General features: G+C 41.8%; 1 protein-coding gene across 9 annotated transcripts in view; it reads right to left on the bottom strand.

Moving 5' to 3' along the window:
* Nucleotides 1-246: 246 nt before the first annotated feature.
* Nucleotides 247-27,604, bottom strand: part of mast4 (microtubule associated serine/threonine kinase family member 4) — a 97,193-nt gene continuing 69,835 nt past the window's right edge. For 5 of the 9 annotated variants that reach the window (XM_071466729.1, XM_071466732.1, XM_071466734.1 and 2 more), the window contains 25 exons: nucleotides 26,046-26,115; nucleotides 25,807-25,827; nucleotides 25,255-25,333; nucleotides 22,747-22,901; nucleotides 22,583-22,658; nucleotides 22,283-22,492; nucleotides 21,189-21,290; nucleotides 20,259-20,391; nucleotides 18,981-19,042; nucleotides 18,768-18,859; nucleotides 18,284-18,492; nucleotides 18,066-18,204; nucleotides 16,559-16,691; nucleotides 16,024-16,189; nucleotides 13,695-13,796; nucleotides 12,915-13,037; nucleotides 12,581-12,690; nucleotides 11,803-11,924; nucleotides 10,753-10,967; nucleotides 9,734-9,934; nucleotides 9,046-9,272; nucleotides 8,012-8,134; nucleotides 7,434-7,570; nucleotides 6,704-6,888; nucleotides 247-6,613 (listed from right to left, as the gene is read on the bottom strand). In XM_071466729.1, the coding sequence (XP_071322830.1) occupies nucleotides 2,904-6,613; nucleotides 6,704-6,888; nucleotides 7,434-7,570; nucleotides 8,012-8,134; nucleotides 9,046-9,272; nucleotides 9,734-9,934; nucleotides 10,753-10,967; nucleotides 11,803-11,924; nucleotides 12,581-12,690; nucleotides 12,915-13,037; nucleotides 13,695-13,796; nucleotides 16,024-16,189; nucleotides 16,559-16,691; nucleotides 18,066-18,204; nucleotides 18,284-18,492; nucleotides 18,768-18,859; nucleotides 18,981-19,042; nucleotides 20,259-20,391; nucleotides 21,189-21,290; nucleotides 22,283-22,492; nucleotides 22,583-22,658; nucleotides 22,747-22,901; nucleotides 25,255-25,333; nucleotides 25,807-25,827; nucleotides 26,046-26,115 (6,902 nt within the window). In that variant the 3' untranslated portion in view covers nucleotides 247-2,903. The remainder of the gene's footprint in view (nucleotides 6,614-6,703; nucleotides 6,889-7,433; nucleotides 7,571-8,011; nucleotides 8,135-9,045; nucleotides 9,273-9,733; nucleotides 9,935-10,752; nucleotides 10,968-11,802; nucleotides 11,925-12,580; nucleotides 12,691-12,914; nucleotides 13,038-13,694; nucleotides 13,797-16,023; nucleotides 16,190-16,558; nucleotides 16,692-18,065; nucleotides 18,205-18,283; nucleotides 18,493-18,767; nucleotides 18,860-18,980; nucleotides 19,043-20,258; nucleotides 20,392-21,188; nucleotides 21,291-22,282; nucleotides 22,493-22,582; nucleotides 22,659-22,746; nucleotides 22,902-25,254; nucleotides 25,334-25,806; nucleotides 25,828-26,045; nucleotides 26,116-27,604) is intronic. The other 4 variants (XM_071466730.1, XM_071466733.1, XM_071466737.1 and 1 more) reach the window with 2 other exon arrangements.

The following is a 27,604-nucleotide window of genomic DNA, read 5'->3' as shown; positions in this document are numbered from 1 at the left end:
AATTACATAATTATTTCAATTTTTTTTAAATTAAAAACCTATTTTTGATCATTTCAAAATTAATTAATAAAAAGGGTTACCGGTTTTTGGAGTAAAATCAACAAAAAATAGGATTGTCAATTTCAAAACTAATATAATTCACTCATTCTATTGTAGCATCATGTATTTCTGTGTATTAAAGCTGGAATTAAGTTCAATATAATATCATTTGACATGCCAGGATAAACAAAAGAAAAATAAAAAGAGTAATTTATAATTCCATTTTATTTTCAGTATTACGCAACATTAGAAGTATAAATATCTGTTTTAATATACAACATCTATGACATCCATAGAGCTTTCCTTGGGCAAAATACAAAACTCAAAACACTTTTATTGCACATATTCTAAAAGACAAACCATTGTAAGCAAATTCATCTAATACTAATTTTGCACAGAGGAGGAAAAAAAAAAAAGAAAATTGAAAAGACAAGCAGACAAAGAAGAACCTGACGTATGAAAAGACATTGATTACTGCACAAACAAATGTTCTTATTAAACATCCCGGTGGCAACGGAGCAAAGTCTCACACTACTACAAACATTATCTGTGACACAGAACATAGATTTGGCAAATCAACAATATACAAAATATACATCCATGATGCTTTGTAAACAAGCATTGAATGTGCTTTGAGGATTTAAATGTCAGTTGTCACAGGAAGAAAAAAAAAAAAAAAGAGTGTGCGTGTGTGTGTGTGTTTGTGTGTGGTTGAAAAAAATAATACACATTTAATTGTTCAAATAAAATTCAGTGATTTGTTTCAATTTGCAGTCAGGACAACTCAGAAACCATTTCAGTTCATATTCTCCTCCGTTACTCACCCTCTGAACTGAACACTGGCGAACATTAAGGTGCTTTTATTCTCTCACAATACATTAGCAATACATTTACAACATCTAATGCAGGTAAACATCAGATTCTTTTAACATTAAAATCTCCGCAGTCAGTCTCGTGGTTCGGTGTCATTCTCAGATACAGTATGCCGTTTAGATAAACTATATCCTGTGTCATGTTAAATGCATTTTCTGTTTGACTTGTCAACACAGAGTATATGTAATAGACAAGATTATTGTTTTTATATAGCCAGCACAACAGAGCAAATACTGCATTACATACTTAGTGTCCTAGGCTACTTTCTGGTTTTCATTTAGGGTTTGTAATTTAAAGGCATCTACAGGACAGAATCACAATTGTGTGTGTTTGTGTGTGTTTATGCTGATATATGACAGCCTATATGTTTAGTACCAAGTATTTGCACATTAACATCAAATGCATGTCGTGGATGGACATGAACTACGCAAATAATCTGGATTCCTAATATAAAATCTTTACCCAGGTGAAGCTTGAAGCTGCTGCTCATCGTGACGAGTCCGAAACACAAACACACAACTTTAACAACACTGACCGAAGCCTGACCTCCAAAAATTCTTTGAGACACTGACAGTGAAGCACTCTGCGTATTTAAACTCATCTTACTCACTCTGCACAGACATGGACACTGCCAGAGATGATGCCCAGAGCCTTAACAAAAAAACAAAAAAAACAAATCTACTGCAGAATTGACTGGCGGACATGTGCAGAGCTGCTGGTTCATCTCATTCATCCAACACAATATTTCATATTTTACACAATCATCATTCTTCAAGCTGCAGTCAGCCGGCGAATAACATCATCAACAATAAAGACATTCATGGGAGACGCTGACAGCCCTCACAGTTTTGTTATGTAATGCTACATTTTTAGAAATAGCCCATTTAACCGACTTTTCCTTTCTCTTCAAGTTAATTTTGGAACATGTGAAAACATGTCAAAGGTGACAAAGAAGAGGATGAGCTGATGAGATACGTCACAGTAGCTTACTTCAGACCACAGAGTTATCAAGCAGAACATGATACTCTTAATATTGAGCATACGAACATGACACTGCAAAATCTATACATATAATACAAACGACAATCATGTAAGCCCATGTATCCCAGTTTTACAGTGTTATCATATTTACACCATATTGCATAAAAATCAAAAATATATGTACAGATGTCAGAGGAATGTGAATAAACACCACATCTTGCTCACAACAGCAAGTTTTATTTCCCATGATTCTAAGGCCCCTACACTAATTCATGATTCCTAGAACCGTCAGATGATGTCTGTGTGTGTGTGTGTGTGTTTTTAAGTTTTAGGTGAAAAGCACAGGGACGTAGTGGATTCCCTCTGCACAAAAACCCAACTACAAAAAGAATCTGATTATACTGAACAGAAACATGTGATACATTTGCTGCACTGATGAGCAAAACTGCAAGTTTTCTACTGCATTAAAAGACTTCAACATCAGGTCCTTCGAATCTAGAAGTAAGAGTGCAATTCAAAATCATTATGGCACTGACTCTAAAGTACATCACGACCTTTGTAAGGCTCCTTCCTATTGCCCCCGACACACGGTGATTGCACTAAGCATTCTATGATCGACACAAACGAAAACATTCAGTTAAAAGGAAATCACTCAATGAAGAGAACACCAGAGATCATCAGTGCGTGGCTGCCTACATTCAGACCTACAAACATTAACCTGTTGTCATATGTCATGTTATTAATGCACGCACACACACACGCACGCACGCACACACACACACACACACACACACACACACACACACACACACACACACACACACACACACACACACACACACACACACACACACACCTACCTCTCTATCGGCATGTAACAGCTTGCCCGGTCCTCAAACACAACAAAACAAAGAGAAGGCATGATGATGCTCACACAAAACATTTCTAACATTTTATTACATCTGGATTCTGTGAAGTGATGATGTCAGCTGCTCTGTTCTCGTCCCTCTTTACTTTTTATTACTGGAGCTACGTGGTGACTCCTTCTGCTGCTTGCACCTGCCGCCATCTTTGTCTGAAGTGTCTTTCTGCGCGGCGGGAGCAGCTCTGGGTGCGTCTCGTTTCGTGTTTTTCTGTACAGATGTGGCGTCATGAGACGTTTCTTTCTTCTTCCTCTCGGCCTGCTCCTTCCGGCCGGAGGACGCCTGTTTGTCAGGGGTGGTGTTTCGGGTCTCTGGGCCCTTGTGACTGTCCGGTTTGGGTGTTTCAGACTTGGACACCTTGACTGCTGTCTCTGGGGCTGTGCAGGTGGAGACCCTGGCTGAGGCGGCTCCGCTGCTTGGTGAGGGCGTTTCTTTTTTGGCTGCAGGTTTTGGCAGCACTGGTGGAGGATCAGGCTGAGGGGAAACATCTGACGGAGGCAGAGGCTCCTTCCTGAGCTGCTGCAGCTGATGTGGAGGTGAGTTCATGTCTTTTGGTTTGGAGTCATGACGGTCTTTAACGACTGGGGCTTGGTTTTTGGGTGAGGGGTCTTTATGTTTGGCATCAACAGTTTGTTTAACAGGGGGTGTTGCAGCTACAGATGTCTTTGAAGTTGAGGGGACAGATTTAGGAGAGAGAGAGTTTGGCTTTGAGTCTGTGTTTTCTTTAACTGTGTGAGCTGTGGTTGCTACAGAGCCTCTGGGCTGGGTCTCTCTTTGCTTCACATCAGTTACAGGGGAAGAATGTGTCAGCTGCGCCGACTCCACCCGCTTCACATCACCTCCGGCAGATGACAACGAGGCTTCTTTCCGTTTAGCGTCATGGGTAACTTGAAGGTTTGAGGATTCTTTAGACAGATCTGTCTGTTTTGAATTCGGACTGCCCTTCACTGCTGAGACAGGAGGAGCTGCACCGTGAGATTTCCCCTCAGGAGGTTTGGTCTCCTTCTCCGCCTTCACAGTGCTGTGCGCCGCAGGTTGTGGGTCAGGCTTTGATTTACTTTTGGGAGTTGAAACATTTTCATTTGCAGCTGCTGAAGCTGAACCTTTCTGCTTGGTTGAGAGGACCACAGTGTTTTCTTTCACGGTGATAATGGTTTCTTCTTTTTTCGAGGTGCAGCGCTCTGAATCAGATGATCTGTGTTGTGCTTTTTCAGCTGGATGGTTTTTTGATAGCTGCTCTGATTCTTTCACATTACTCTTTGTCTTTGGTGATATGGGATCATCCTTCTTCTGCACTGATATGCTACTGCTCTCTGTTTTACCAGCAGACACAGTGTTCTGTCTTTTGTTTAAGCTCAGTGTGACGTCTGTAACATTTTGTGATGAGGTTCCCACGTTTACTGTGGAAACCTCTTTCTTCAGTTCCACTTTTGTGGCGCACGTGTTGACTTCCTTCTTAGAGCCTGAGCTGCCTGTGTCACCGGCCGCTTTCACAGCTGACCTGCTAGACTGTGCGCTGTCCTTACTAACAGAGCAGACCCGACCATCTGATTTTGGGCTGCAGGATTTATTGTTCTGTACAGAAGCAGAAGCTGATGCTGTGATAGAAACCTGTGGTTGTGTATTTGAGGAGCAGATGTTCTGCAGAAGCACGTTCTCTGGAGCATGCACAGTTGCAGACTTGTTCTTAGACACAGAGGTAATTTTCGAGCTCTGTGCAGTGACTGCTTTCTCCTCGCAGCTCTGTCGCTGACCTGTATCCAAACCATGGTTTACACTCTGCTTCAGTGACACAGGTAATGCGTCACTGGCAGCCGCAGCCGGACTCCCCGAGTGTGCAGGAGCAGGCGAGCTCTTTATGTCCACCACCAGCTTGGGTGAAGTCAAAGAGACGACTGTCTTGGCGCTGGCAGGACTTTGTGACGTAGTGTGCGGCGTAACCTCCTGCTGCTCTGCTTCGTCCTCCTGATCTTCATTGCTGACTTCCCGTATGGAGGGCGTTTTCCCACAGGAGGAGAAGTGGGAGCTGTGACGAGGGCCTCTGTGTTCATGAGCCAGTGATGAAGGAGCCTTCATACCAGTCCTGCTCTCTTGTTTAACAGTAAAGGATGAGGCCTCCACTTTGGTGACAGGGACCTTTAATGATTCACTAAGTGTTTTTTCGTCACTTGTACTGATTTTCACCTCAGTGGCTGTATTATTTACAACTGTACTGTTTAGAGAGGGAACAGCCTCAGGGCTCGGGGAACAAGTCAGGGGGCTCTTTGCCTTGTCTGTAGTCTTCAGCTGGGGGATGGTTATCTGTCTCTCAGTGGGGCTCTGAAGCCACTTTGGAGGACTCACAGAAACAGAGTCACTTGTGGTCTCCATCATCTTGGATAAACAAGTTTCTGTTTTGGAGACTCGGGGCCCCGAGAGCAGGCCGATATCCAGGGTTCCCTCCAGAGGTTTGAGAGAGGAGACGTGGCGTCCTTCAAGTTTATATTCAGATGACGTCTTTCGAAGGGGAGACTCTGCTGAGGAGATGAGCTGCAGTTTTTCCACAGCGCTCTCTCCTCTGCCGGAGAAAAGCTTGGGGGCCAGACCCTCAGGGCTAGAGTGAACACTTCCCAGTCCGGCCTTCATGTGGTCATGAGGCATGGCCGTGTCCAGCTGGAGGCTCTTGGACCTGGTGGAGCCAAAGTGGAGGCTCTCATGGATGCCAGAGGACAGCCGACACATGCAGTCCTCTCGCTCTTCAAATGACAACCTCTTCCTGGTGAACTCGATGTTGGGAGCTTTGAAGTCCAGTCTGTCTGGCTTCATGTTGTCTTTCCCCTGCCTGGAGAGTTGCCACTCTGGGTGAATGGAGCAGAGAGCTCGCAGTCCTCCTTCACTCTCACTGCTGCCACCAGCTGCTTCAGTGATGCCCTCAGAGACTCGTGTGGTCAGTTTCTTGTACAGAACATCTTTGAGTGTGGTGCTGGCAGCTTTAGGCTCCAGAGGGCCACACTCTGGGCTGCTCTGGGGTTTGGTTTGGCCTCGGACCAGGAAACTTTCCTCCCTGTCATCACCACACATAGGGGATGAGTCAGATTCTCGCAGGGCATCCTGCTTCTGCAGAGACTCCCTCCTCTCTGACCAGTCCTGTCTCTTCACAACCATCTTGGACTTCAGTTTTTCCTTGTCCAGCTCCTCGACAGACTCCTGCCGGCCCATCTTGCGGCTGATGGGCCTCTTTAAGCAGCCCTGCTCAACAGGTCGTACACGGGTGATCGCCAGTGGCTCGCAGGCTGCTTCCTCCACGCTCTGCAGGATGGTGTAATCTCGCTCCCCAGGCCTCAGCTCCTCATCCTGCACCTCTTCCTGGGTAACCTCCAGGCTGTGCTTCCTGGGACACAGGTGCTTCTTGTCTCCGGAGTAAGAGGGCGACAGCTTCTCCTCAGACTGCACTCGCTTTAGGAGGGGTGACCGAGGCGGCTCAGCACTTTTGGGGCGTACAATATGCCGCACAATTGTGGGCGGGGAATGTATCTTGGCTGGGAAGGCTTGGGTTGTCTTGGAAATGGCAACAGAATGTCCGCTCAGGAGGGGAGAGGGCGAGCGCTGCGGAGATGTTGGCTGGGGGGTGGGTGAAGGTGTGCGGGCCAGGGGGGAAAGGGGAATGCTACCAGCAGACTTGCGGCGCCCCTGACGAAGCCTTTGACCTGGCAGTTTGGGGCCGAGGCCGTGCAGAGTGCTGGGACGAATGTGGCCTGAGCCTGCGGGGGAGTTGGGAGCACTGGAGCTGGGGGAGCTGCTCTGGGAGGAGTTTCCACCTGGAAGTTAAATAGATAAAAACAGTGGATATCAGTAATTAAACATATGAAACAAAGGTAAAAAGAGTCAGACTCATCAAGATAAGTCACCTGACTGGGTGAAATCTGGTGCGGGGCGGAAGGCGGTGGTGGGGGAACGAGGGGAGAGGCTGTGGGTGGGGGAGCCAGGGAGACTCTCACCAGATGACAGCGAGTGGTTGAGAGAGGAGAAGCTGCGGCTTGTGTGCAGCAGAGGAGAGGGCTGCATCGCAAAACGCCTGAAAAGGGAGCGACGCCTGGAAAAAGAAAAGCAACAGAAAGAAAAAAGAAATCAATAAAATGATGTCTTCATTAAAGAATACAGCTACAAAAGGACATTAGGTAGTGATAGGTAGTGATAACTAGTGTTTAATTAATACTTCTATTAATGAAACCTGGAGAATCAGGGATTAAAATTGTGCTGTTAAATTCAGAGAGCAGCTCCTTTGCATTTCTATATCACGTATTTTCTTATACTCTGCATATTTCCTTTTACTATTTTAGAAGCAGAACAACCTGCTGATCCTGTCGATGCATCACTCACATTCAAATATTCCTTCTGTGTTGTCTATCTGCCCCCTAGAGGCCAACAGGAAACATGGAAACACCCAAACACTGAATCATTCACTCACCTCGCTCAAACAAAACAAAACTCCTCTTTTATGTGTCTGCAGTGAACCACAGCTCACAGCTATTGTCATCTACTGTCCTCAATAAAGTTTAGGACACTGAAGATGCCAGAAACACCTTGTGGGTACATTTTGTAACCACACATCTGCTGTGTAGAGAATAAAATTTGTACCTTTCTGGCGTCTTCTCCTTCTTGGGCTTCTTGGCACATCTGACCATCTTGCTCCTGTAGCTGTTCCTCCTGGCTGGACCCGTTTTTATTGACGTATTCTCAAAGGGGGTGGTGGAGATGGCCACTTTGCTACCGCTCTGAAAAGGAGGGACACAACTTTCTGTCAAGAGGACTTTTTATATCCAAGATGTTTGTGGCTACATCACTGTGATTTATATGTATCAGCCAACACAACTGGTCATTTCAGAGAAGTTAAGAAATGAAATGAAATTATAGAGGTCTACATAGTAAGCACAGCTTGAGTAAATGTGTCACAGCTGGAGCTTTCAAAAGAGCCGCTGATCAGTCACTCAGGCTTGTAGCATCTACATTTACAATGGTTTACCACAAACTTCAGCAGCTGTTCAGTACTGTGACAACACATGAGCACTATGTCCTTTAATGAATAGGTAGGATAAATTATTCAGCTGATCCACACTAAATATTAAGTTACATTTCCGAAGCACCATGAAGAGTGTAGGGAAGAATAACCTGAGGTGGATGTTTGAAAACTGAAGCTGCAGGTTGTTCTCATTTACCTTGAGCAGGAGCTCCACCACCTCAGTGTGGACCAGACCGTGGACCGGTTCTCCGTTGACATGAGTGATGAGGTCTCCAGCTTTGAGTCCTGCTTTGTGTGCGGGCCCACCGTCTTCTACATTCTGATGAACAGACACAACAGACGTTCATCATGGTCAGTTTCTCTTTGGAAAGTTCAAGGGTGATTTTACATCTGTAGTTTTCTTCATTTGGTCCAGAACAGGGACAAAGTTAAGCGTTGTTGCCTCTGTCACAGCAGTTCATTGAACGTTATCTGTTTACTTATCTTCTCTGTGTTTAAAAAGAGATAACAAGGAAACAGCAGATTAAGAGGAACCTCAAGACACATTTTTACAAAAAATCTTTTATCTTTTTAAATTGTATTGAAAAGTGCTATACAAATAAAGTATTATTATTATTATTATTATTATTATTAGGGCGAAACTGGACCTTGTGTAAAAAAGAGGCATTTCTGTTATAATATCACAGAGATTGAGAGAGATTATCACAGAGACTGCGTGGTTTCTATAAATGGAGAAGAACTAGTTAAGGGCTGCATCTAGAGATTATTTTAATTAACCATTACTCTGGGGATTGTTTTCTAATTAATTATTAAGTCTATGGAATGTGTCCAATTGTCCAAAATATAGAGATATTCAACTGACTGTTAAATATAACAAAGAAAACCAGAAAAATATTAAATCTGAGAAACTTGAGAAACCAAAGGATGTTTAGAATTTTTGATTGCTAATTGTCTGAAATGATTAATAATTTATCAAAATGTCGACTGAATAATTGTTGCAGCTCTACTCTGGTTGAACTCCCCGCACTTCTCGATGATGCACATATGTGGAGCAGGTCGAACGGTGCTTATACAGACTGGGAGACCACGTTCTACCACAGTTCAAAATCAGCTATAATGACCTATTATCTACTGCCACACAGTCCTGTGGTTGCTCCGCTTTGCTTCACATCACAAACAAACTGCACCAGAGTCTATTTCGAGGCGGATCAAGGTTGAGGTGATCCTTACCCAGACCATGTGATAGACAGTGTAGATGTCACCGTCGCAGGCGTACACCCGGATCGCCCTCAGCGTGAAGCCAAACTTCTTCCCAGAGCTGTGGATGACGACAGGCTGCCGTGGGTTGGCTGTACAGAGGGAGGAGTCTCGGCTGGGAGAGGAGTCTCGTGAGGAGGGGTCTGAGGAGAGGGAGTAAGGAGAGAGGGGGCTGGCCAGTGGAGACACCCCGAAGATATCTGGAGAAATAAGAGATGACCTGAGTGGGTTCTTTTATTTAATCAATCAGACGTGGCCTGCCCCTGCAGTGAGTGGTGAGCTGATGTTATAAAGCTCATGGTTCACTCTGCTCCTGCTGTGGGTGAAACTAATGGGATTTTCTCTCTCCCAGCAGAGAAGACCTCTTGCTCCTGCCCTGCCTGCTTACTCTCCTCGTCGGCAGCTTGTACTCGGCTACTCGCTCGCAGCCGCTCTGTAAAATGCAACTCACAGCAGGTGTCACTTTGGGCCAATTTTGCACACGTCTATAGTGCGCTTTCATCTCTTTCACGTTATCTGTTCAAAGTGTGTTGCTCTTATTGTAATTCTTGACATGTTATTGCTCTGACACGCTTCAACCTTCTATAAACTGGCTCAGATCATATTTTTCAGCCTATGTACGCACAATTCTCTGCATGTCAACCTGTGTTCTTCGACTTACCCCCAGGGATCATGAGGGAGAGGGCACCAGTTGACACAGACTTTGGGACTTTGGCCACAGCTCCGGTCTTCTCTGTAGCGCTCTCAGGCTTCAGTGAGGTGGTCTGAGCACCCTGGTCCGTGGAGGTATGGCTGGTGCTGTCGGGGCTCTCCACCCCTTCACCTCTGGGTGTCAACTGGTCCAGATGTTCTGAGAAACTTCCTAATAATTACAAATGATGTGTACTCAGTAAAGCTCAGAACTCAAAATGAGAAGAACGAGAAGAGCAGCCAGTTAGCTTAGCTTAGCACAAAGTCTGGAAAGGGGGGGGAAAGCTAGCCTGGCCCCTGGGGGGTAACAAAATCCACCTCTTATAGTTTATATGGGGGGTTGTATGCTGAACTGTTTTCACGGCTGGGAGCAGCAACAGAAATCTCTGCTGGTTGGAAACTTTACAGTGACAGCAAAACTGCAGTAGTCATTGCTTCCAGCCAAGAAATAATCCAGCACAGAACCCCGATAAAACTCAGCAAAAATTTTGTTCTTGCATCTATTAAACAAATGAGATATAACATGTTAATTAGTGAGTTTTAAAGCAGCTGCTAGGTGTATTTCATTGCCTTTGAACAGATCCAGGCTAGCTGTTAACTTTATGATGATTTAAGATAATCAACTATTGGCTATAGCTTCAGACTTACTGTGCAACCATGCATTTTTCATGATTTAAAAAAAAAAAAAAAAAGTTGTAAATATTCCATGAAACAAGTTAACTTGACTGAAAAACAGTCAAAATACAAAAAAGAAATACATGAAGATTATTAATATCAACATTTTCATATTTACTGGACCTAGAATCAGCTACAAACAAGCTCATTGAGTCCACCTCTAAAAATAATAATCATCTGATCTACTGAACAATTAAAGTACAAATAAACTGCTGTCAGCTGTGGAGCAGTTTGCTGCTTTGCTTGCTTATTGATTAGTCACATGAAAATCAAGCACAAATATGTCGTGTGTTTCTAGACGCTGCCGTTTCGTACCGGACAGCGTGGCTCCACTGTGGGTGCTCCCTGGTGTGGTGGCGTCAGGCTCATCCAGCGGGAGCTCCCCGATGGAGAAGGAGGCCTTGCTGGGGTCGCCGAGGCCTGAGGTCTCGTCTCCTTCGCTCTCGGCTGAGATGGCAAACTTCGGTAGCAAGCCGGGGCGGGGGCCTTGATTCATACTGTCTGTGTCTGTTGAGTGGGACAACGAGGGCCTGGATGAAAAAGAGAAGAAGAGATTCTCATGAGATTATCAAAATAAAATAAAGTCAGCTTGCTTGTGGCTTGGGTTATGTTTCAGATGACGTTTCCCCTCTCAACCTGTCAGATGGTTTCAGGGTCAGATTATCTGTTATTTCATAAAAAAAAGCTGAACTTTAGGAGGCCAGACCCCTCAGCTGAGAACCACTTGCTGAACAATCTAATGTCATAAATGATAATATTGCAAAATATAACAAAAGTTATATTTCCACAGAATGAATACTTTTCCTCTAAGTGTACTCTGCTAATATCACCTCTGTACTTATACTGAAGTAGGACTTTAAACGCAAGTGAATGAACTGCTCTTATGTAGTGTTTTTCTAGTTTTATCGACCACTCAAAGTGCTTTACATGACAAACCACATTCACCCATTCACACACACATTCATACAACGCTCTCTGCTACTTATACAGTGCTCTACCACACACACACTGATGGAACAGCCATCAGAGGCAATTTGGGGTTTAGTATCTTGCCCATGGAGCGTAGGAGTCCGCCTTCTCATTAGTGGACGACCCGCTCTACCTCCTGAGCCACAGCTGCCCCTGGTCTTCCTTGTAATGCAGTATTTTTACATTAATATATGGGTACTTTGACTTCAGGGAAAAGGCAAATATCTGTAACCAGCATCACATTTCTGTTTCTATTTCTACTTCTGTCTGTAAGTAAAGATGTTTATTTATCTTGTGTTTAATGTGATATCTGAGTTCAGTCATTATGCATTCAGCTGCACGCTTCATCTCTGCTGCACACTGGATCGTATTTATGAAAGATGGAGGCGAGCGTACATCTCTGCAAAGTCTGGCGTCCAGCTGAGAGAGTCCACAGTCAGCGGGCTCTCACTCTTCTTCTCCTCTGTCTCTCCTTTCTCCTCCAGGTGCCCACGAGACAAATCCAGGCTGCTGTACACCTGACACACACAGAAACAACCGTTTCAGTACACGCAGGCTTTGAATGCAACATCCTGTTTGGAAACACATTGTCAGGTTCAGAAAAAGTTACAAATATACATTGTTCAAGGAAATTAAAATAGTTTAGACCTTGTGTTTTTAACATTTTTAGCTGGGTGGAGACCAGAAACACTGTGAAACTGTGTTATTGCAGACTCCATCAGGAGTTAAGGTGCAGCTGAGGGGAAGGTTCAGTGTAGCTCAACACTTCCTCTGAGACGCCCCGCTGCTTTCTCAGACACGCTGTAAAGCTTTGTTTTGATGTGAGAGGGGAGCATACTGCAATGCAGCACAACAATGACTCCCGGCTTGTATGACTGTATTGTGTAGCGTGTTCCACATCACCAGGAAAAAAAAAGAAAAAAAATCTGATTTGCAAGTGGAAAATATATGCAAAGCCGAAATCTATGTTTAATACTGTAGGGGTAAAAGGGGGAGCGGGTGGACACAAATTTCCATATGAAATAACGACAGCTCACGCTTTGTTTCCCACGAGAAAAGTGTCAGGACAGATGAGGGCAACAACTCATTTACATCACGAATATCTTTGGCAGTAATAATGCAGACGTGTTTGTCTAAGACCAGGAAAATCTGAGAGGGGAGATGAGGCACACACCTTAGAGAATCTGTGAGAACAAGAGGAGAACTGCCGCAGCTCCACGTTGAAGTCTTCATCATTTGTATCCTCTTCCTCCGTCTCCAGGTGATGGTATCTCTCAGAGCGAGCTGGGAATGATGGGAAGTTTATTTTTTTAATTGTTATTCAGGTTATTTTAAATGCCACAAGGTGACTTCAGCAGAGGAATCCAAGGCTTTTCTGTTTGAGTTTCACTCCCTTTATTCACAAGCCAGTGCTAGAGTGACCACATGAAATAAATCGTTATTTCAGAGTATGTTGGGTAATCGTCAACCCTCCCGAGTTTCTGGTTTTAATGTGTTAGATAACTCACTGTCGAAATAGCTGGTGTCATCTTCAGACTCCAGCTGAGGGATGAACTCGGCCTTCTGCCTCAGCAGCCCGTTCCAGTCCAAGTTGTGGAAAAACTGATGCTGCTTTACTTCAGCAGCTCCACCTGCAGATGGTGCAAATACAAATGAATTATGAGTTTGAACACAATCTTCAGGACAAACGTGGAAACTGCTAATGAAGGAAACACGTACACGAAACACTGACATTGAACTCTGCGTCAGTGAGACACAGGAGGTGAAGAAATGCTAACGCTATGTTTTCCTTTTCCCTAGTGGCTGAAGGCCAAACCTGCATATCATGACCATAAATTATGCAGTACAATTTCCTGCCTGTGACCTTTCGTGGAATAGCAGGAGCCTTTGTGAGTGGCAGCCTGGCGTGGGGAGATCTAGATGAACGAGGAGGTCCAGCTGTCCCCGCAGTGAACTGACTACATGCGTCCCTCTGATTAAAAGCTTTTGTCCCGGGTCACGGCCACTTTTCCGGTCTGCAGAGCTACCCGCTCGTCCTGCCTGATCATGCATGGAACTAGATTCATGTACTCACAAGGTAATAATTGCAATTGATCAAAGGGAAGAGGTGACTAGGCCACAGGATAAACTGCTCTGCTGTTGGATGACCTCAATTTCTTCCCCGGTGACTTGGAATAACGAGCGGTGCTGAGGTGGCACTAACGGTCACATGAGGATTTATGGTGGCCTGTTGAGTCCTGGCCGAGTTACTGGCTGTGTCACATTTTCTTTGCTCTTTGTGTTTGTACCTGCGCCCATTCTTTCCAGAGGATTCTGTCTGAGCAGCAAGGTGATGAGCTCCTGAGCGTCAGATGGTGGGGCATCCTCTCCCTCAGGCCAGTTGATCTCGTCTGGAAACACAAAACCAGTTAGAATCAAAAATACTCCACATACAAGCCCATGAAAGTCGGCTGCTTTTACATCTGCACATACAAGTGAGGAGAAGAAAACAAAGTAGAGTAACTAAGAAAGATCAATGTAAGAGGTTGTTTTAAAGCCTTAAACTGCATGAATGAGTAAACCGTCAATGAGAAGGATGTCACTGTTAGCTCAGAGGGCAGAATTAGCTTTTTGCATCTGGTTAGAGCTTTTCTCCTTAGACAGAAAATGTAACTGTCGCACTGTTACTGCAGCTCTGTGGCTGTTCGATTAATACTGCTACTGTTTGTCAGAGTTTAGTTTGGCGACAGCTGATAGGGGCATCACAATCTTTCATAGGTTGGAGAAAAAAAAAAATCACAAATAAGTGCTCAGTCTTTTCATGATCCTGTGTGGCTACTAAATAATACTTCTGATATGAAAACACAAAACACATCTAACATATATCTAATGTCTGGTATGATATAATCTATTGTACCATAGTTAGTTAGTTAGCAACAGTCCAGTACCAGACCAGTTGCAGAACTATATGATGAAATAAACAAACAAACCATAACCTGTTGTTGCTTGTTGCTGTAAACTAATACGGCGCCCGTAGAACTGTTGGTCTGCAGCCTCCTACCTACGACCGAAACATCACTCACTCTCATGTGATACTGCTGAAAGATAATATCATCAGGGAGCTTCTTTGCTTTAACTTGCAGGCAAACAGCAGGAATTTCATAGATGCTAATGTATCTCTTCTATGCTAATGATACTTGTGTGAGGGAAGGGGGAGTGGGGGGCTTCTGCTTTTAATCCGTGCTGTCACTTTGTGCAGTCTGTGTTTGACTTATTACTGCTATTAGCAGTAATATCACACTAAATGCTGAAAATAATCTGTTATGACATTAAGGCGATGTGTTTTCTAGCCCCCTGCTGCCTGCGACACCAGCATCATTAATTAATAACTAACTATAAAAACAATTACAGAATCATTTCAAGCATAAATGTGTGTGAGAAATTACAAATACTGAGAATCATGAAATCTTTAAATTAAATGTTCCATTTTGGCCTTGTCTAAAAACTACTTTTACCTAACTGTGACTAACTAAGGCTGACATCTGCCACACTCTGCTCTGAAGCGCTTCACCTGCAAAGTCAGAAAAAATCAAGGCCAGCTCTAAGATGTAAGCATAATGTTTGAATGAGACAATTTACATGCAGTTTAGCTTTTAGAGAAAGCCTCATGGATAAACGTTGAAAATGGGAGCCTGTCTGTGCCACGCTGATTGTCTGCTCCGTGCACCGTTTGTCCCCCCATTTTAATCAAATTTGGGAGGGGAGCTATGAATATGCATGTGCGGCCTGAGGCCACGGTGGCATGCATTCAGTGTGCTCAGGCCCTTTTAATTAACAGTCACTCTCAGAGGCTTGGTACAGTTTGATTGAGAGCATACCAAATCAGTCGTGGCATGCCATTCATTTCCACGGCACAGATAGAGGCAGTTATCCAGCAACTCCACAGAACACAATTCATCTGAGCCACAACGCTGACAAGATAAAAGCTCTTGTTTACAAAATTAAGATTTTCTCTGCACCACTGTCACCATGAGACTACAAGACAATGAAGTAACATCATCATAATATTAAAACTTCACTTGTGGTCTAAAGCCAAGCTAAATCCACTTACTGCCATCTGTTTTTCTAGTAGCCCACAGGGAAATCTCAGTCTTCAATAAATTGAGAAATATGCACACTAACTAATTCCATGTGGTCACTGCAAATGTTTAATTCATATCACTGTGAGGTTTGGGAATCTCTCCCCATGTGCTCAACAGCATCTACATGCCAGATATGGAGAAACCCCAGGCTGCAGAAAATATATCTAGTAAAAGTCTGTATTCAATAAACCTACATAAATAAATAGATAACTAGAGTTTATTTTCATCTTGAACACAAACAGAGAAGATGAGGAATTAGGAAGTTAATGGGTTTTGCAAATGATACCTTTGCAAAACAATCAATTCCTCAGTGAAATTTCATGCTATGCACTGTAATTAAAGTATTATATGGAAAAATGGCTGGGGAAAATAAAAAGCTGAATTTACTGTCTTAAATTATCTAAATTATCTGGTGGCACTGGAGATCTATCAGTGAGGTTGGAGCAGCAGCTATTAAAGTAACATCACGGAAACTTCATGTGGAGGAAACACTGACCGCTGATGACCTGTCCGAACAGCTCCTCTGGCGTGTCTCCAAAAAAAGGCACGCAGCCCACCAGGAACTCATACAGGATGATGCCCATCGCCCACCAGTCCACCGGCTTCCCGTAACCCTGTCTCAGGATGACCTCTGGAGCGATGTACTCAGGTGTTCCACAGACCTATACAGAAAAAAATACATGACATACTCTAAACATGATGAGGTTTCTGAATCGTCAGACTCATCTCCTGTACAGTATTTATTTATATATGCATATATATATATATATATATATTAAGTATTTAATAATAATAATAATAATAATAATAATAATAATAATAATAATAATAATAATAATAATATTTATTGTCCATAGATGTGGAAATTTGACTTTGGCCTCACAGGCTGATTGATTGTAGCTCACAAACAACAATAACAGACATGATTCCTGTGTGAATGATTCTTATGAGTTCAACAAAGTTATTGCATTTGGTATAAAGGACTTTCTGTAAATGTTCTTGGTTGCTGTTGCGGCTCTTTAGTGTTTTACCTGCTTGTCAGAGAATTCTCTGGCATCTTTCTCTATATGTCCCTCATACAGGTTAGTGGTCATGTTCATCAACCCAACTTTGGACAACCCAAAGTCTGTGAGCTTAATGTGGCCCATCGATGTAACCAGCAAACTGTGAGGAGGAGAACAGAAAAATGCATCAAATGTCAGAATACATCAAAGTATCTTTATTGTCTCTTACAGGGAAATGTATTTACAGCCAGGCTATACAAAAACACACATACAAACAACATCAACAGACAGTATGGCACGATGGCCAGAGTGATACGTAAGAGTTCAATCATCAAGGTCAAAGTGCAAAAGTCAAGTAAACAGTCTGTGCAAATAATCAAATAAGCTCCAGACAACAGTAAAATACTATCTGCCATTTATCATCTGAACAGCAGTGGGAACAAATGGAAACTTGTATCTCTTGGTCGTCATAACGGGAACCCAACACCGACGACCTGAAGGTAACAGTCCAGAAAATCCTGGCACTCCAGAAGGGAAGTAACCTTTCAGACCACCTGCCTGTTATAAAGGTCTCTAAGCTGGGTTTGACTCTTCCCTGAAATCTGAACTGAATCTGAAAATGATGAACTCAAACCCCACATAACGACCAGCAAATCATGGCGGCCATGTTTGTTTTACATTTAAGGTACATTAGAAGTCTGTGCATCAACATAAAGTAGTCTAAGAGTCTACAGCAACTCCAGCAGCTCTCTGATGCTGTAGTTGCTGCTTCAAGCTAAATGCTAACACCAGCATGCTAACATGCTCACAATGCTAATGCTATTATGCTGATAGCAGATGTAATCTTAGTGTACAGAGTTAGAGTGCTAATGTTTGCTAATTAGTGCTAAACACAAAGTACAGGTGAGGCTGACGGTACGCCACAAACCACAACTGGACAAAAAGACGTTTGACCTGATGATGGCGCTCAGTGAGAGGTTATGGGTTTATCAAAATTATCAGAATTTATCCTGAGGGTGATCTGTACCAAATTTCATGGCAACTCATCCTGTAGCTGTTGAGGTATTTCACTCAAAACCTCATCATAGCCCGAGGGGAAAAATCAGGGGACCAGCAAAATGATTTGGATTCATCCTCTGAGACACATTAACACATGTGGAAAATTTGATTGTAATCGAGTGAATGGTTGTTGAGCTGTGGACTGACTGACACCATCTTCCCCGGAGCCAAGACATCAGATTAATTCTGGATCTACTGAGGGTACAAAAAGTCTTTCCACTCATGAAAAATGGAAACGAAAACTGACGCTGCAGCTTCCTCCTTAGAGTGAAAGCTGTGCAATAAATATAATGTGCATTAATTATATATTTTAAATACTTTCCTTGTTTAATCGATAAAAAATTAACTGGCAAAGGTGAAGGAGGTAAAAACCTTCTTGTAATTCATATTCAGTGTTTTCCAAAGTGATCTTTTTAACGTAAAGATGCCGTCATGTCGCAAAAGAGCAGCAGTGTCACAATGTGTGAGGTCTCACTTGTCTGGTTTGAGGTCTCTGTGGACGATGCCATAGTTGTGGAGATACTCCAGAGCCAGTACTGTCTCTGCAAAGTACATCCTGGCCATGTCCACAGGCAGAGGACCCATGTTCTTCAGTAGGGTGGCACAGTCTCCCCCTGTAAAGATCAGCAGAGTGAGGTCACAGATGTGTCTGAGATTACAGAGTTCACCGCTTTCAAAAACCCAGCTGCTGACCTTCAACATATTCCATAACCATGCACAGATGCCGCCGGGTCTCAAAGGAGCAGTACATGGACACCACAAAAGGGTTCTCGGCAAAGGTGAGGATGTCTCTCTCCACAAAGGCCTGCTGTATCTGGTTCCTCAAAATCAGGTTCTGCTTGTTGATCTTTTTCATGGCAAACCGTTGCTTAGTCTCCTTGTGCCGAACCAGATAAACAGCCCTGCGTAATAAACAGTTTACAAGTCAGGTGGGGATAGGATTGATTAGAACAATTTTCAGAATAAGTTGTAAAATTTAGCATTGATCATCAAATCTGTTTTAATAGCCAATATAATTAACATCTGGTGGAAACAGGGAGGGAAGAGGCAGGGGGAGATAAATAAAAACAGAAAAAGAAACAGCCAAAAAAGCTCTGAAGTGATTCATTGTTGTTGCAATAACAAACCCTCTATGATCACAGATTAGATAATCTTGTTTAGAATAAGATGTCCTTACCCATAGGCACCATTGCTGATGAGTTTTGTCATCTCAAAGTCCAGTTCACAGGGTTTTCGCCGGCACCGCAGGGCTGTGCTTAGGCTCTGAGACTGAGGGCGAGAAGAGAGACAAACACCAAAACAAATCAAAAAGATAAAATCTGGATTTCACTGCTGCGCCTGCAGTAAAGACAGAGGAGATCAATACAATAATCAGTTTCTGAGTGCTTACAGAGTCATCTGTCTCTGGGGTTTCTGCAATCCCACTGTCACAGCTGGTCAGCTGAGCAATTTCTACACAGAAAACAGAAAAAAAATACATTTAATCATATCAGTCAATCAAACTTTATCTATATAGCAGCTACTGTCCAGGTTAGATGACTGAGAGGCTGATAATAAGACAGTAGATATATAAACTGGAAACCAAATGGACATGATAAATACAAATGATAAAAATGTAATCATAGAAACAATAAAATTACAAATAAAGGGAGAAAAACCTGTAAAAACAGGAATACAATAAAATAAATGATTAAATAAAATACATATAGATCATAAAACATTCCAATCAAATCATTTTAGAGATAAAGGCTGCTGCTGTACAATAAATGTGAGCCTGTTCTGCAGTGACGCTTGTTTTCAGGACAAAGGAAACGTAAATGCTGAGAAATCATGACCTATAAACAAAACGAAAAGCGCAGCCTTTAGCCTTTATTCACCTATTAAGTCTGAGGTGCTGACTCCAAGATAATCTGAATTGAGAATAAATGAGGCGGAAATCAGATGCGGCAACACAAACACATGTCTCACGCTCATTTTGAAAACCACCACTCCAGAACAAGTGCTCATTATAAACCACCTTGCATCTTTTATGTCTTTTTTTTTTCTTTGTGTATGTGTGTGTGTTTGTGTGCAACCATGCCAAAGTCCATGTGTGTAATTTCACAGGGGGCTGTTTGTCTCATCCCTGGAGAGGCTGTAAACACATTTCCAGTTCTATTTAACATCTGTCCTTCCTTGTAGGTTCGCTTCAGGCGCACAAGGCGCTGGGCAAACGAAACGCAGGAGACACTCAGGGGAACTGAATGGAAAGATGGGCTGATGAGGCAGCCTGCGTGGATCTGTATAAGGTCTGTGGGGAGGCCATTCCTTTCTAATTAGTCATAATGAATGTTGTTGGTTACTGAATCTAGAGAGACAGAGGGTCATTAAGAAGACAGTCTGTTCAGTACAGGACATTAGTCAAGAGTGTCTTTTGTCTTTTAGTTCCTGCCACAGCTCAACTCTTTCATTCCTTTACAGCCTCACCACAGTTACCTTGTATTTTGTTGTCGTTGATGCAGGAACTGTGATATTCTCTCTCTATCAGCATTAATAGTGGAATAACAGACCCCATATTTAATTATTAATATATCCCATTTAATTCTGCACTAACAGTTCTGTTTGTATTTTATTATCATGATGATGATGATGATGATGATGATGATGATAAACTGAGTCCTTCCTGTACCTTCCAGAGGATCTCGTGTGAGTCCCAGCTGGCTGATGATGTAACGAGGGATGTCCGTTTTGATGCCCTGGCCCTCTTTAGCGTGTCCTTCAGCGGCTTCCAGAAGGTGGTAAAACTCCTCTGGGTCAAACTCCTGAGGAGTTAAAGAGGACACAGTGAGTTCAAATGGAGGTGAACGACAAATCTGGACCTGGTGTTTCTCTGGATCACACATACACACAAACTACATTAACATCATCATCACCTTTAAAGTTGATGTGCCGAACTTTTTTTTTTTGATACAGACAGATGCAGACACAGAGCAATGTAATGACTGACAGCTCACCATGTGCAATAACTTCACACACCAACTGTGCAATATCCCTTATCTGCTGCTATTGTATATTTTGTATATTATATTGTTATGTATTATTTATCTTTTTTCAAGTATTTGATACCTACATTTGCAGTTTTCTGCTATAATACTGCAAAGTTTCCTACTGTGGGACTAATAAAGGAATATCTTTTCTTATCTTATTTTTTTGGCCACATGATGACAGAAAATCCAACATTTAGTCTCTTTTAGTTCTGTTTTTGGTCTCCACCAACTCCTGAGGGAGATATTGGACACATTTAACAAACAGGAAAATAGTGGGTGAGCTGTAAAGCTCTGTAAAGCTGAGGGAGCTGCAGAATCAGGTGATAATTCTCTGTAGCTTCATCACTGTAAAAATATCTTCTGTTGCTGCTTTATTTAATTGGTAAGTCTCTTGAGATTCATGATCTCTTTTACAAGAGAGAAAATGGCGGCACAAACAATGACAAAATGACATTAATGATGAAGGAGGTAGCTAAAGTAATGTTGACACCTGCTGATCTGAACCAAGCTGCTGAAGAAGACTGGATTTGTTGCTGCTAATAAGTGAAAGGGTTTAGTGATATGAAACGAACCAGACACTCCAACAGTCGAGCAGGTCGGGCGATGACGATGAGGATCTTCTTCACCAGCTCTCTGATGAAGTTTACCTCCTCGCTCTCTGATCTCTCCGTGGACTAGATCGAACCAACCAGAGATAAAAGATATCAGCATTTCACATGTTATCATGAACTGGTCAAAGTTAAGTATAGACAAGAGGCAGCACGGTTCTTTAACCCCAGTTTGTGCTCATGATGTGTTTTCACTGAAATATACTGAACAATAAATACCTGGTGATCTTTGAAAAAGCCTAGAGGGTTGTTTAACAACAGGTATCCAGAATCCTAACAACATATATCAGTCTGTTGCTTAATAACAAAGATTTTTAACCCAATTCTCAAACTATGCGTTTTCCTAATGCTAGAACGCCAAACATATATATATTTTTTTTTTGTAAAACTCAAACACAATTATTTATCAAAATATAAAATATTGGAAGGAAACATCAATATATACCAATATAATGGTTAAAAAGTTCATCAAGACTTTCTCTTATCTCCTGGATGAAAAATAACTTGCGCCTTTTTTTCCAAACCCAACAATGACAGTAGATGGAAATAACACATCTCCTTTCTCAAAACATATTATCTAATATTGTTATACATATTAATGTTTCTTTCCAAAAATAATAAATAGCACGTTAACATTGTGCTTGTTGTTTAAAAAAAAAAAAAAGGAAAAAAAATCTGGATGAGGAAATACAGCCACAATTTAAGTGAAAAATATTTTTTATTGTGTAATGTACAATAGTTTTTCCTCCAGATTGTTATTAGAGTTTTTAAGGATTCTTGATATACCTACAGAGAGGTGGTTAGGTGTTGTTAATGACCTTCTGAGTTTGTGAAAGATCACTGGGTGTATATTTCTCAGATAACCAGACTCAAATGTAATAGTGAAACATGATGCTGAACTGCAAACATCAAAAATGGCTCCTTATTAACACTGCCACCACAACGTTTTCATGCCGTTTCTCTGTAGAGAAAAACTGAGGCGTACGAGGTGTTTCTGTGAACTGTCTTCCAAAAACCTCTCCTGTGTAACGATGATGATTGATTGAAGGCGTGCTCACCTCCTGAACGAGTCTCTCCAGCTTGTCAGTGAGTTCGCAGAAGTAGCTAGAGGTGATGAGTCCTAGCCGGCTCTTCTCCAGACAGTCACGGGCCAGTTCAATTATCTGGTGGTGGGCAAAGCCGAGCACACCATCTGCCAAAGGGAGGACGCTCTCCGGAGAGTTGCTGCGGATGATCTCCTGAATCCTTTCCTCCATCTGAGCTGTGGCCTGCAGTGAGAGAGGGAGGTGCAAGTTTGGTAAAGCGTAGGATAATTAATGACCAGACACGGCCATGGAAAACTTATTGTGAGGCTTCACCTTAGGAAACCGCTCCTTGTAGACGTGATTCATCATAATAATCTCATGGTCGTAACATGATGGAGATCTTCCAGGGCTGCAAAATAAATTAGAGTAAAATTAGTGCCCTCTGGTTTGCATCACCATGTGAAGATAATGCTACATTTGTAGGGGGAAACTAATACCTGAGACTGCGTGAGCGGGGTCGCATGGCCGTCGCTCTGCGGCATTCGTCCCCGGAGATGCTCTCAGTGCAGAAGTGCTTGGAGAGGAAGTGCAGTTCATCGGGCGTAGGCTGGAAGGGCAGCTGGTGCAGCTTCTCCTGTGATGAACAGGATGACTGGAAATGAAACAAATATATATTCAACATGAAAAGAAAAAAAAAAGAGATGGCATTTTTTTATGTGGATTAAAAACAAAAATAAAATAAATAAATAAATAAACACACACACTAACAGAAAGTCCTGTGTTTAGGCAATTTCTGTAAAGTAAATGCCAAATTAAAAGGAAAACTGTTTCACATTTTGGGAAACAGATGTTGTAGATGAGAAGGTTGATCACTCTCATGACTGTGGATGAAGTTACAGACAGGAGACGGGTATTTTAGCTTAGCATAAAGTCTGGAAGCGGGGAAACAGCTAGCTAAAAAGGTGAAACCACAACTTGTCATTTTTACATTTCAGTTTCAGATGTAATATGATTGTTATCGGCTGCTGGCTGGAGCTTCACGTCTAACAGAGTGAGTGAAAGTGAATAAGCGTGTTAATACTGTTCCTCTAAAGCCTCTGTGTGTACTAAGGATTCATAGTAAAACACGAACATGTGACACAGCGCGAAAAAAATTACAAAAACAAAAAACGACCCTTACCTCATTCTAAAAACCATTAGTGCTTCTACTACGACTTCACTCATGACTGAAATTTTACAGGGGGAACGAGAACATGCTTCCTTCGATAGATGGTGTGAATGGCAGGAAATGTACTGGATGTCCAGACATCACACAAAACAAAAACACAATGATCAATACGGGTAATTTCCAATCCTTGTGCCACTTCCTGTACATGTGTGTTAGTGTATGTGAATGTGCTGTAAGCTCTGTCTGTTTCCTAAAGGCTGATATACTTGAATACAATTATTCTCTTTCAGAGACGCAGAGATGCAGACAGAGGAAGTAGACACAATGAGAGAGGGTGAAACAGGGGAGTGTGTGGGTTTGTGTTTCTGTGTGTGTGTGTGTGTGTGTGTGTGTGTGTGTGTTGGTGTCAGCCATGTTTTCTCTGGAACAAATCTGTGGCCTCTCGTGCAGAGTGTTTGTTCACAAAGACTCTCCATACGCAGCCTCAGACTAATACTGAATTCCACATTAGAGTCATTTTAACTTCAGGTTCTCTTCGGTTCCTCAGGGCCACTTCAATTTGAGTTTGTGTTTAATTGTGGCTGAATGTTTTTATATCGAAAGCACAATTTAATATGAAATTTTCAAGTCACAAGAGCTGAGATTTTAATTCCAATTTACATAATTAACTGTGTCTTAACAACCTGATTTCAGCAGCTCGTCTATAAACTTACTTTGCTGCAGGACATTAATGATAATTAAATGACGTGGAGAAACAACAAAAACGAAATCTTGGGTGCTGCCTCATTAGTATGCTCAATGTTTGCACACCAGTGTCTGGACACTCTGGTTTTGCTGGAGAAAGAACAAAACTTTTCATTATTATTATGATTTTTTTTAGAGTGCGCAGTATGTGGCACGTCTTGTTTTCTGCATAAACAGTTGAGGTGATCAGCTCACATCAATCAGACAGCAGCTGTACAGTGAAAATGACAAACAGCCTGTGAAAAGAGTTTAAGGTTAAACTTTTAATACGTCACATGATTATTTTAAATGCACAATATCTTAAACTGCTGCTGTGAGGTTTCTCAATCAAAACAATAACAAAACCACTGCTGTCACCACAGTCAGTTAGGATCCCTCCGGTGTCAACTTCAAAACACTGAATAAAGCAGTTTCACATTAACACTGATCTGTGGACGCAGCATGTCCTGGAGCTGAGCTGCGGCTAACGTTAGCTCAGCTTGTTTCTCTGATAACTGAAGATCCAGACGTCTGATGACTTAAATCCTTCATCTGGTTAAAATATAAAGTTAAAAATGAGCAAGTGTATGTGAACAATGTGGCTTTAAACTGGATAAAAAGTCAATTTTGACAACTTCTGGCAGACAACCACAACACTCAGGTGCAATGTAATCATAGGGATAAGGAGGCCACTGACAGTCGACCAAATGAAACAGACTGTTACCTTAATTAAAATTAATAATTTCATTATGTTTAAAAATAGCTGGAAACAACTAAACAAACTATATAAGACAGGTCTAGTCATTTTCTGGACATTTGACTCCAGCTTAAGACTTTAAATAGTCTGAATTAAGACTTCCGGGATTCTTGGATCAGTCTTTTAAACCTTATGATTACTATAAACTTTTCATGCTGACTCTGATACTATTTAATACTATGCAGACCACAAACACAGGCCTGTAGTTTAATTCATAGAATACTTGCAACATTGGTGAGAAAAATCACAATTACAGATTTCAGCCCTACTTTTAATTACTCAGTTGAGTTGATTTGTCTGACCTGCTACGTTTCTTGAGTTGTATTGTGTCAGCCTGGGCGAGTGTGCGATACTTACAGAGACGGTGGAGCTGGGCGTGTTGGTTCCATATCCAGAGGAGGGAAGTGAGGCCAACGACCAGCGGCGACCATCAGTCCTGTCACACAACAGCCCAGATGCACAGAGAACGTCAAACTGAACCCATGAATCAACAATGAATTAAAACACACTTCCAGTTCTTTCCAAGAATTTGTCTTTGCTTAAAGACAAATCTGCAAGATTGACTTTAGAGACATGAAATATGCTTAATTTCCATGTTTGTATTCAAAACATGTGAAATAACTTCTACATTTCTAATGATCACATGGTTGTAGATGACTGATGACCTTTCTCTGCTATTGTTTACGATGAACTTGACCTTTTAGCTACATGATGCAGAGAAAGTAGAAGTTAGAGAAGCAACAAAGTGACTGAGTGTAGAAGTGAAACTAGATGCAAAAATATTGTAAAATTAAACTTCAGACTCAAGGTGAGACAAACTAATGAAGCAAGGTATGAACTCTCAGGTGTACGTCACAAATGTGGGGTAATGAAAATTCAAGGGCAAACAGAAGCCTGACATGAAGTTACCTGTCTGCTCTGTGGCAATGACTGTGGATTATAATAAAAATACACAATTACATGATATTATGATGACAAATGGTATAAAATAAATATGTGCTTTTGAAAGCATAAATAGACTTCAGAAGCTCAATATTTAGACTCTATGCTGGCAGAGAAAATATTTATGTTAATGTCTTCATTGGCTACAACATTATTTACATCTTTACTGGCTGCAAATCGAGTAAACATCCATGTTTGTGTTTTACCTTCGTGCAAAGGAAAAATGAGCAGAGGCACTAGGAGAGAAATTTCTAGGACTGTCCTGTGGGCTTGTTCCTGCAAGAAAAACACAGAAGTGGAGATAAAACAAATTCAAAAGAGGAAAAAAAACTTTTACACAAAATTAAAATTAATTCTATTGCTACAGCTCAGGTGATGAGCGAGCTACAGCCAATCCCAGGTCAAGTGACATTTATTACAGATTATTCATTATTATTTTGAGAATGTTGAATGAAAATCAATTAAGTAATGATTATTTTAATTAATTAATTATTACATTCTTGATGAATCAATTAATCATTTGGCCTGTGTGTTCATCATAATTCCTAAAGCCAAAGGCGATGCCATGAAAACAGCCCAGAACCCAAAAATGTTCAGTTTATTATCACATAGGATCAAGAAAATTCTAACAAAAAAATGTTTGTTGAAAAAAATTATCATAACCATGAACTATTTATCAAAACTGACTGAGTAACCAAGTATTAACTCAATGTTTCAGCTCTAAAACCAACAGAAGACATGAAACTTTGTATTTAGACATTTGTTTTGAGCAGAGCTGGCGACCACACATTAACCACGAGTTAACAGTCGTAGCTTAACAGGTTTAGTTGCTAGTTTTTGATATCTTACAGTCATACATATCACAGTGCTCTGGTTTCAGGAGAGTTCGAAACAAGGTCAGCGACGAGGCAAACTAAATACACCCACAGCTCATTCCCAAGTATCATTTTCACCAACAGCATCATCACTGAATGCACATTGTTGTGGACTTTTTCCAGCTAAGCAAACTGCCTGTGTGGCTTAATGTCAAATGTCATCTCTGTCCTCATGCACTCGACAGTAATCATAAAACAGCACAAACTGACCAAGTTGTTTTTAAAAGCTGCTTGGTTTTCACACGGCGTGCAGAAATGTCTCTGCATGTCAAACACGTGATGCCTGATGGCAGTGCATGGTGTAGTTTAATACTCTCTCCTCTCTGATCTTAAATGGTTGAACCTCTGAGAGCCGGTGATTTACTTTGTTGATGTGATTGCTGTAAACGCAGCAAAGATCGACAGGTGCACGACTTATCAAACCTGCCTTGATGTTGCTATAAAAATGCAAGTGTTAGAGAAATGGGGCAGGACTTTTATGTGCAGTTATACTTAAACTCAGTTCATATAAACTGCACATCATGCAAAGAGCCTCCGCACATTTTACAGGTTAAAATATAACATCAGACACACAACTGTGAGACTTCATGTGCAGAAATAAACACACATATACTGGCAGAATCAAAACCATGCAGCCAGGAATGTGAATATAATAACAGGTTTGAAGTTAGGCCTTTAAAAAGTTCAGAAACAGAATTTACCCAGTGAAACTAAATTCTCCTGACCCTACCCAACAGTTTTTTTTTGTTAAATAAATCTGCATGAAGAGAATATAAAGCACATCATGGAGCATACAGCGTGAGGAGATGTAGGAAGGAGCCAATCCATTTAAAACCTTGTAAGTCAGGAGGATTTTGAAATCAACCCCTCGTTTGTCTCGTGAGCCAATG

The sequence above is a fragment of the Trachinotus anak genome, unplaced genomic scaffold (genome assembly GCF_046630095.1).
Source record: "Trachinotus anak isolate AG129_WGS33_773 ecotype Australia unplaced genomic scaffold, CSIRO_AGI_Tana_v1 ptg000028l, whole genome shotgun sequence".
Taxonomy (NCBI): Eukaryota; Metazoa; Chordata; class Actinopteri; order Carangiformes; family Carangidae; genus Trachinotus; species Trachinotus anak.
This window is presented reverse-complemented; position numbering and strand designations above follow the sequence as displayed.